This window comes from Mercurialis annua, linkage group LG1-X, assembly GCF_937616625.2.
Source record: "Mercurialis annua linkage group LG1-X, ddMerAnnu1.2, whole genome shotgun sequence".
NCBI lineage: Eukaryota > Viridiplantae > Streptophyta > Magnoliopsida > Malpighiales > Euphorbiaceae > Mercurialis > Mercurialis annua.
The window spans coordinates 38,837,824-38,848,311 of record NC_065570.1 but is presented as its reverse complement, the minus strand read 5'-3'; the positions used below and the strand labels follow the sequence as shown (position 1 = coordinate 38,848,311).

The window sequence follows — 10,488 nt, the reverse complement described above, 5'->3', positions numbered from 1 at the left end:
TCAAAGGCAAAGACGGCTAAATATGAATATGAAAGAAGTTGTTAATAAGGAAATAGAGAAGCTTCTAGATGTTGGTGTCATTAACCCCATTCCGATAGTGGATGGGTGAGTCCTATCTAATGCGTTCCAATGAAAGCAGGGATGACAGTGATTGAAAATGAGAAAGGTGAGAAAATATCTACACAGACGGTGACAGGGTGGCGTGTTTGCATCGACTACCACAAGTTGAATGCGGAAACAAAGAAGGAAGACTTTTCGTTACCCTTTATTGATCAAATATTAGAGCCGGTAGCGGGCTATGCTTATTATTGCTTCCTTGGCGACTGTTCTGGGTATAATCAAATTCTAATATTTTCGGATGACCAAGAGAAGACAACTTTCACATGTCCATATGTGACTTTTGCTTACTAGAGAATGCCATTTAGGCTATGCAATCCACCGACCACTTTCCAAAGGTGCATGACTTCCATCTTTGCCGATATGATTGAGGATATCATGGAAGTCTTCATGGATGAAATCTCAGTGTTTGGGGATACATTCAAAATGTGCCTAAAGAATTTGGACCGGGTGTTAGCTCGGTGTTAGGAGACCAACCTCGTTTTGAATTGGGAGAAGTTCCACTTCATGGTTGAAGAAGGAATTGTTTTGAGCCACAACATCTCAAAGGCCAACATTGAAGTTGATATAGCCAAAACGGAAGTGATAGAGAAGCTTCCACCTCCAACCACCATAAAGGGAATTCATGCCTTCTTGGGGCATTGTCGGTTTTATAGAGCTTTATCAAATATTTCTCTTATAATGCTAAACCTTTGACTAACTTGCTCATTAAGGATTCCTCCTTTGAGTTTACTAATGAATGTGTGCTTGTGATCTATTATGCAAGCCGAACAATGGCGGGACCGCAACTCAATTACACCACCACCGAGAAGAAAATTTTGGCGGTGGTCTTTGCTTTAGACCAGTTCTGGCAATACTTGCTTAGCTCGAAGGTGATGATTTATACCAATCATGTCGCCTTATGACACCTTTTTTCCAAGCAAGATACAAAGCCAAGCCTCATCCTTTAGATTTTATTGATGCAATAATTCGACGTGGAGATCCAGGATAAGAAGGGTATGAAAAATGTGGTTGCAGATCATTTGTCTAGAATGGAGATTCCGGAGCCCATTCCTATTGGAGTTGAGGTTAATAAGAGATTCCTTGTGAGATGCTAATGATGATATCCAAAGTTGAGACTCCTTGGTATGCAGGCATCGCCAACTACCTTTCGTCCAATGTGATGCCTTCAGACTTGACTTATAACAAAAAAAAATTATCTGATGTCAAGAGGTTTCATTGGGATGAGCCCAACTTGTTCAAAATTTATAGGGACGACATGTTGAGAAGGTATGTAGCCTTAATACAAATTTTGCCAATCTTGAGCCATTGTCATGGGTCAGACTACGCTGTGCATTACGGAGCTTTTAGAACCTCCGCTAAAGTACTTGAGAGCGGTTTCTTTTGGACAACATTGTTTAGAGATGCCAAGGACTTCGTAGGCCATTTTGATCGATGCCAAAGAGTTGCCAACATATCGAAGCGGGATGAGACGCCCTTGACCATCATCCAAGATGTAAAGATTTTTGATGTGTGGGGGATCGACTTTATCGGACCTTTTCCTGTATCTTTCAGAAACCAATACATTTTGTTAGGAGTTGACTATGTTTCGAAATGGGTAGAAGCAGAGGCGTTACCCACAAATGATACCAAGGTTGTATTGAGATTCCTCAAGCGTTTGATGAACCGGTTTGGGACCCCCAAGGGTGATTATTAGTGACGGTTGCTCACATTTTTGCAATCGGAAAGTTGAGGCATAGATGAAGAAATACAATGTGTACCACCGAGTTGCTACCCCATGCCACCTGAACACAAGTAGTCAAGTTGAAGTCTCGAATAGAGAATTGAAGAGGATTTTGGAGAAAACGGTGAACGGAACATACAAGGATTGGTCCCTCAAGTTGGATGATGCCTTGTGGGCATACCTTACGGCATACAAGACGCCTCTTGGTATGTCCCCTTTCCGGATTATGTATGGGAAGGCATGTCACCTTCTGGTCGAATTGGAGCATAAAGCCTATTGGGCTATCAAAAAGATAAATTTTGACTTAAAGGCGGCGTGGTAGAAAGATTGCTTCAACATAATGAATTGGACGAGTTTCGGTTCTCGACATATGAGAACGCCAAGCTCAATAAGGAAAAAACAAAGCGATGGCATGATGCACATATTACCCCTAAAGTCTTGGAAGCGGGATGTTTTGTGCTTCTCTACAACTCAAGGCTCAAGTTATTTCCGGGCAAGATTAAGTCCCAATGGAGTGGCCCTTTCAAAATCCGGAGTGTGCCGAGTCACGGTGCGGTGGAGTTAAAGAATTCAAAAGGGGAAACGTTTAATCTAAACGAATACCGTTGCTATGGCGGATCAAGTAATCTAGCAAGTGTCGCTCACAACTCCTCCGTATATCACGAAATGATGGTCGAGCTTTCGATCTAAAACGAGCACACATGGGAGGCAATCTCGAGAGGTTTGTTCCTTTGACATTTGTTATTTATTTCTTAGTGTTTATGTGTTTATTCTGCGTATTTTTGTTCAATTTAATGTCGAGGTTTGTTTTTGTTTGTGTTATGTAGAAGAAAATTTGGAAGTGTCAGTTTAAGTCATGTATCGATCGAGAAGTTGACTAAACTGGACCTTCTCGATCGAGACATGAAGGCATTTTTGGGCAGAAAATTGGCTCAGGACCTTCTCGATCAAGAAGAAATTTTTTTTAGGCCTTCTTGATCGAGAAGTTTACTTAAATGACACATCAACTTTTGATTCAACAAGCATCAAGGAAATCACATTGATTAGTGAGGTGGCATGATCTAAAAATTCCACAAGAAACACAATTCATATTAATCATTGAGGTGGCGAGATCTTGATCATTCAAATACATTTGTGTTTCTTTGCTTTATTTGTATACAACACTTCATTTTCTTCCTCCCAAACTTTACAAAAAATAGAAAAACCTAAGCTTCTCGCTCTCTCATCAACCCAACTCCGGCCATTACTCTAACAACCACCAAATCAAGAAACAAATCCACTTCTGGATACCATTTTGCTTGCTGTCATCATGGTATAAACGACAAAATCAACAAAAGCTGCTAGCTCCAACCCACCTCAAGAACAATAACCACCCAAAACCACCAACATAAGGTCTCGCTGGAAAAATACCACTTCCGGAGCAAGCATGGTGGGAACCAACAATCCGGCTGCATTAACCCGGAGATTTGAGGTCCCTTTCGAAATTCGAACCGTGGATGAAGGTGAGAAATTTGAGGCAAGGGGGTTTGCCATTTTATTCCAAATTGATTGGCCCTCTATGGTGGAATTAGGATTGGATGAGGATGTCAAGCGCTACTTGGATATTCTCGAATTGAGGCGTCTTACGGAGTTTTCACATGACGGTTATGAAGAATTAACTTGAGAATTCTTCACCACTATGAAGGAAATGTCACCCGCCGTCTTCAAGTTTTGAGTGATGGGTGAAGAGTTGGTATTGAGATTGCAAGATTTAAAGCTAAAGTACGAATTGAAAGGAGCGGGGTTGAAAACAAATCCGTTGCGATTCGATCAGGAATCGATTTGGAAAGAAGCATCCGATTTGAATGGCTATCAAGCTAGAACGGCCAAGGTGAATGATTTTAAAGATATCGCCTTGGTTGTGGTGCTTAAGTGGCTTGGCCACACATTCGGGGGGCAACATGAGTATAGCAAAGTGGGAGAAAGCGAGTTTTTGATGATGAACACGTTGCATCGGGAGGTGGAAGCCTACAAAATCAATATGGCTTACTGCTTAATGCATAGTTTTGGTGAGACTTCGGAGGGAGATGCAAAGTTTTTTTTTCATGGCTCATTATGCCATTTTCCATGGAGACTCGGGGCTCGCCCAAGAACTTCGAGAGGTTTACTCCCATTCAGGCTTGTTTGATAAATATCGAGCATCTCAACAAATCTCAATTTGTGAAGAATGCGGAAGTGGTGCTATACTACCAAAGGAAAACTTGGGTCAAAGTGCACGGAGAAGAAGCGACGCGTTAGGTAGAATTTGGTGACCAATCGGATTATTTCGATGAAGAAGATGTACCACCACTAAAATCGAAGAGGCATAAAGAACAAGTGCGAAGGAAAGGAAAGGGAGCGGCTAGCTCAAGCGCCCATGTTGAAGAGGCTCCGAGTGAGGATGATGTTCCGGAGGGGGCATAATGGGAACAAGCCGCACCATAATTTTTTTGGAAGGAGAGTCGTTAATTTATAGCGGATCAAAGGTGGGATATGAAGATGCTCCAATACGAGCAAGGTGGGATATGAAGATGCTCCAATACGAGCAAGGCCGGATGAAGGCCAAGCTCAAGTGTCAAGAGGCCTATATGAGGCAAATTTCAACTCACTAAGAAGAGAGCGATATCCATCTCCCTCGCCATTTCCTAATCCACCGCCATTTGATTAAGCAAGGTTTGATTTCTCTAACCCAAACTCAATTTAATTTTCGTATTTGTTTATTTCTTACCATTGAGGGAATTGTTTAGAAATAGCGTGAGGAGGGTTAGAGAAATTGAATCTTGTTTGTTTTAGGTTGTTTTTATATTTTTGCGTGTTTGTTTAGTTTAAATGTTTTAGGATGTCCTTGTGTTGGGATTTTTTTTTACCTTTGAAGCATGAACTTTTAGCTTAATTTTGTTGAGCATACCAGCTAAGTTGAATGAAATTCTTGAACCGTGTCAATTGTTATTGCTTCTCGAATTAACAATTATTAGTGATGTGCCCGTAAATTGTTAAGGTATTAGATCGTGTTACGTGTCCTAATTTTAAAATTTAGGTCAAGTAGGTCAGGATTGAGAATCGTGTTACGAAATAAAATCGAAATAAGTTTATTAAGTTGATCGCGAAGTAATAATTTTATTTGAAAATTATTATTCGTTAGAGTGGGTATTAGCGAGACTAAGTAAAAGTTAAGAAAATTAATATAAAATGGAATATAAATCCCTAGCCAATAATTTTTACGCCATCGTCCGTAAAATATTATTAAGAATTTATCGGAAAAGTTTCATGAAATTCAGAGACTGTTTTAAATTTGGACGCGGACGTTAATAAGAAATTGAGTTAAAGTACGAGTTTCAGGTTCTTGATCTAAAAGCCTAATTTCCTATCATTTGTTAACCTTCTTCATAGCCATAGCCTTGGGTTTCCGTTTCTCGTCCGAATTTTACGGTTCTTGTTGAGAAACGATCATAATTCAACGGGAAATCAAGTTAAACATGTCGTTTTTATATTGTCTAAACCCATCCTTAAATCCCTCTAGTCTTCACTTTTTTTTCATCAGGTCCTTATACTTCAATTTAACGTTTACGAGTCCCTTGAACTTCAGTTTCATTGTTATTATACCCCTAAACAGATGGAATGTGGAGAGTGTGCTACACACTCTGCTAAATTATAAACTCTGTTAAATAAATGATGTGTCAAAATTAAAATAGTAATATGGCTAAAATTGAAGAACCAAATAACACTTTTTTCTTAAAAAAAAACATTCGATGCTAAGTTTTTTTATCTCCTACCACCATTTAAAAATGGTGGCCTTTTTTCCTCCATTAGTGGAGGAAATGGTTTCCTCCACTATGGAGGAAATGGTTTCCTCCACTATGGAGGAAATGGTTTCCTCCACTAATGGTCCATTAATGAAGGGAAAAAGGCCACCATTGAGTTTTTTTTCCAGTATTAAATACAAATTTGATATATTGATGTGTTAGTAAATTAAAAATATATTTTTAAACAAATTACGAGTTAAATTAAATAAAATTTATGTGGGTGTCGGTCGGAGTGGGAAAGGGAGAAGACGATGGCGGGACTAAAGTTACTGATTAAATTTTGTTTCAAAATAAAAATTAAATTTCGAAATAAATTAAAATTTAATAGATTCATTTTGTTTGTTAAATGAATTTTAATTAGTTAATGCCACACTATTAGTTATTTGTAAATATATGAATTTATAGTAATATAATTAATTAATTTTAAAAAAATAGGGTTTGATTTTGGTTTGTAGAGAAAGTTTAAGGATTTTAATGTATTATATACTAAATACGTGGATTTTAAAATATTTGTTACTTTATTTAAAAGTTAAAATGTCAAAAAAAAATTTCACTCTCATTAACAGAGAGTGTAGCACACTCCCCAAATTCCATCCATTAAAGGGCATAATAACAACGAAATTAAAGTTCAAGGGACTCGTAAACGTCAAATTGAAGTAGAAGGACTTATTGAAAAATGTGAAGAGTAGAGGGACCTGAGGATGGGTTTGGCCTTTTATATTTGGTTGGATGAATTCGGCGAATTTTGGAGTTAAAAATTAGGGTTTTAAGGTTATCGCATCGATTTTGACGTTTCAGGTTTGATTTTATAATTTTGAATATGTTTTTCGATAGATAGGTGTATTTTGATTGTTCTCGAGGATGAATGGGTGCGTGAAGTAGGTCGGAATGGCTTCGGGATTGGAAATCATGTGGCTGTGCGAACGCACAATCCATCCAAGATTGTGCGAACGCACAACAAGGTTGTGCGAACGCATAGTTAGCCGTGCAATCGCACGACGACTCGCTCGATGTTTTTTATCTGTACTGTATCGTATACTTGAGATTAATTGGAATAGACTTCATAAGGGTTTCAAAAATAAGAAAATAAGATTAGGGTTTCGTAAGTTCGTCGAGAACGATCCGAGTCTAGTTCAACGAGTTAGACCTAATATTACCGTTTATGTTTTGAGTCTAGAGTTGTCTCTAGATAGGATTCTTACACGGGTTGTGTTTTGAATCTTTCCTAGATCCAGCAAGGTAGCCAACTACCGGACAAGGAGCTCAGGGAGCGTATCAGGTGTTGTTTGATTGAAATTTTTGGATATCGTTCAATGAGTTTATATACGTTTACTTGTGATGTATTGAAAGTGCATTGTTTTATAAATGCAAAATGTTTTATATGAATTGCCTAGAATTGTTTATAATCCTAAATGCTTTGTATGAAATGCATACATCATTACTTTGAAACCGGTATAGATGCGATGAAACGTGCTTTCCTATTGGGCAGTAATAGGAACTGCGTGATCACTAGTTAAGTTCAGAGCTCTACACTACTTCGTTTGTGCAAGAAGTTTGAAGACATCTTTCTTGTTTATTAGATACGAGGTTAACTCAGCGGAACTATCTCGAGACCTATATCTAATGAGTTAACTCGGTGGAACTATCCCGTGACTCATCTCGATCGTTGGATTTGAGAAATGGTACTAGTTAACTCGGTTGAATTATTCGGGACTGTACCACATGGTATTGGTTAACTCGGTTGAACTATCTCGGGATCGAACCATCAGGAACAAGTTAATTGTTTCGCTCGAAAGGAGAATTCAGTTCATATGGGATTTGATATAAATCGAGGATTAGGGTTTCAATCGTAAATTATATTTGGATGCATATGAATAAATGGTTTGTAGCATTGTTTTGATTGTTTTATATAATACTCACTTGTAAGCTATATGAACTCACTCAGTATTTACCGGTTCCGTTGATATAACCCTTTTTAGGTAAATAGTCTTTTGACGTGATGGACTTCTACTCTTGTTCTAGAAGTCTGTGTTTTGAAGTATGTATAGAAAGAAGGTTTCAATCGATAGGGCTGCAGTAGTCGTGTCCTAGACTTATATCGTTTTTGTCAAATGGTTTTTATTGTATCGCTTTTACTCTGATATTTTGATACGATCGTACAGATGTATCATTTCAAATGTGCTTTGTATAACCGTTTGTGTTTGATACCAGTAGTCAAGTTTGGACTGGTCTATATCGTATTTGTATGGAATATATAGTATATGTTTATGATCAGATGTTTGTTTTGTTTACAAAAAGTTCATAGTGGTTTCAGGCTTGCTATGGGCTTTGGAGTTGCCACTCCCATTCCCTAACGCCGGTTGCGATCCGAGATTTCGGGTCGTGACATGATGCTTGCCTAATGAAATGCCAATTGTATCACATGATTCAATAGGATTAGGGTGAACTCACTTTCTTGCATTGGTGACCCTCGATGCATGTTCGATTAGCTTGATACATATTCATGATATGTATGTCTTAAAATTGTGTTAATTATCGAAACTTGGCCATGATTGGCATAGTTGTTGAGTTTCTAATATATGGAAAAAAAAACACATATTTTTGATTGATTGAATGCTTCGAGCCTATTTTTTGTTATGTTTTGCATTCTAAGTCCTAAAACTTGCTTGGTGTCTGTTCAAAATTACATTGTTGAGTTTTTGGCAATTAGGTGAGTCTGGCAATTAGGGTACACATTTCTTTAAATCACTTGAAAAGCCTACCCTTTACTCTTAGATAACACAAATTTGAGCATGAGACCTTTCTTGATTGTACCACATTTTCATACATTTACCCTTCAAAATATTTTGACCTCTTTGAACATCCTAATTGACTTGATTGACTTTGATGTTTTGAAAATAAGTGGATCTAGTTTGATGAAAAGAAAAGAAAAAGTGAACAAATGCCTAAGTAAGAAAAGAAAAATAAAGAAATAATAAAATTTGAAAGAAATAATAAAAAATAAAAGAAAAATTTGAAAGTTGCAAAAGAATAAAAAGAGGCAAGGAAAAGAAAGAAGCGTTCATTGTATAAAATTTCGAGCTAGATCAAGTTAGTATGAATTATAACTTAGTAGTCAAGTCAATTATTTAACCACATTTCACCTTCTTTTTACCTACCCTAACCCTTAGCCCTGTTACAATCCCAATTAAGTCCATATCATAGTTGTCGAAATCCGAACTAAGTAGTGGAGTCTGGGACTATGAGCAAGACTATGGTGACTTTGCATGCGTGTTTGTACACCCAAATTTTTTGAGCGAATGAAACCTTGAGAGGAGTATGCCATTGCTTGAAATATATGAAGTATGCCATGAATTGCCTAAGTTAGCTTGTGACCAATTAGTTTACATGTCGCGTATACAATAACAGCCTCGTGATGTGACTTGTTTCATTAGCATGCTTTTGTGATTGTAGTCTTAATGTCATCAGATCATGTCATTATAATTGCATTTCTCATTTGTTTGCATCGCTTTTAGTTGTTGGTTCTTTAAGTGTTTATTCTAGTATTCATTGGTTTGGAACTTTGATGATTCATTAATGTTTAAGTGTGATTTCATTAGCTAGCATGTGTCCCTAAGTGAGATTCATTTCTTACTTGAGGACAAGCAAGGGTTTAATGTGAGGAGGTTTGATTGGAGCAGAATACTCTTAGTATTTGAGTTGTTTTTCCATCACTTTACTATGTTTTATTATGCATTATTAGGTGTTTGTGTGCCTTATTGCATGTTTGAGCGTTTCAGGTACATTGGAGCAACTGCGAGACTATTGTGGGGCTAAAAGAATAAAGGAATGACGATTCGGTGAAGCCAAGGGGTTAGAGCGAAGATTTGAAGAGAAGACCATTGAAGTTGTCGAGATGCACACATTTTGTACATGTCTCGATCGAGAAGTTCACTAGACCAAAGATTCTTGATCGAGACATGAAGGGAAATATTGGTAGAGCATTGCCAAAATTGCTTCTCGATCGAGAAGCCCATGATTCTTGAGATAGAATCGTTTTTGAATCAAGTTCTTCTTTGGCCAGCTTCCCTGTTTATCCCAACAAGACTTGTACTAGGATGTTTATCTTTACCTTTTTGTATTGCCTATAAAAGGCACCTTATCTCATTTTAGGGCATATACAATTAATAGAATAATGCATTACAAGTTGTTCTCCTAGTTTTAGTTGTAGTATCTTTTTGGGGCTTTGAAGCCACCTACTTTTACTAATTTTTCCAGCATTTTTCTTCACCATTGTTGAAGATTTCAAGCTTTTATTATTGTAAAACAAGTTTTATCTATTAATGCAACTTTATATTTTTGATTTCATCTTTTAAGTAAGTATTCCTTAAATTATGACTTCTATTTATTCAATTTCTTTTAGTTTAATGCTTGCCATGAGTAGCTAGAATCTTAGTTTAAAGGTTGTTAATGATTGTTGTATTGTGATGATTGTGTTGTTGGTTTGATTAGTGATTAGGGCTTGATGTGATTATTAGACTTAATGCTAAGGTTAAATTGATCTCTTAATCCTTGATGTGTGTTTAATTGATTAGACGAGAGTTTTTAATTAAATCAACCTAGTTAATCGCATGCCTATGATTTGATTACTCGAGAGCAAGTTAGGGTTTAGGCGGTCTTGGAGTTTGCATATTAATTGAATTCGATTGATTTATCAAAATTTAATAACACGAGAGTGAGTTAGATTTTGGCTTGTTGATTGCATTTTTATTCTTTCAATCTTTGAGACTCGAGAGAGCGAGATTAAAGTTTTTGGATATCTCGACCTTCGCAAATATCCCTAGTTAC

The 10,488-nt window shown here is 37.2% G+C and overlaps 1 protein-coding gene across 1 annotated transcript; it reads left to right on the top strand.

The window, feature by feature from the left end:
* The first annotated feature begins 1,856 nt into the window (after positions 1 to 1,856).
* LOC126668718 (uncharacterized) lies at positions 1,857 to 2,818 on the top strand. Its single transcript, XM_050361902.1, has 3 exons — positions 1,857 to 2,046; positions 2,151 to 2,322; positions 2,668 to 2,818. Exons 1-3 carry the CDS (start codon positions 1,857 to 1,859, stop codon positions 2,816 to 2,818), a joined length of 513 nt encoding a protein of 170 aa, XP_050217859.1.
* Positions 2,819 to 10,488: the final 7,670 nt, after the last annotated feature.

What these genes read in the sequence shown, in the direction of transcription:
- LOC126668718 (XM_050361902.1), top strand. Translation starts at nt 1,857, where the DNA reads ATGAAGAAATACAATGTGTACCACCGAGTTGCTACCCCATGCCACCTG. An exon ending in GGCATACAAGACGCCTCTTG is followed by an intron (nt 2,047 to 2,150) that starts GTATGTCCCCTT and finishes TTTGACTTAAAG; the next exon opens with GCGGCGTGGTAGAAAGATTG. An exon ending in CTCTACAACTCAAGGCTCAA is followed by an intron (nt 2,323 to 2,667) that starts GTTATTTCCGGG and finishes TGTGTTATGTAG; the next exon opens with AAGAAAATTTGGAAGTGTCA.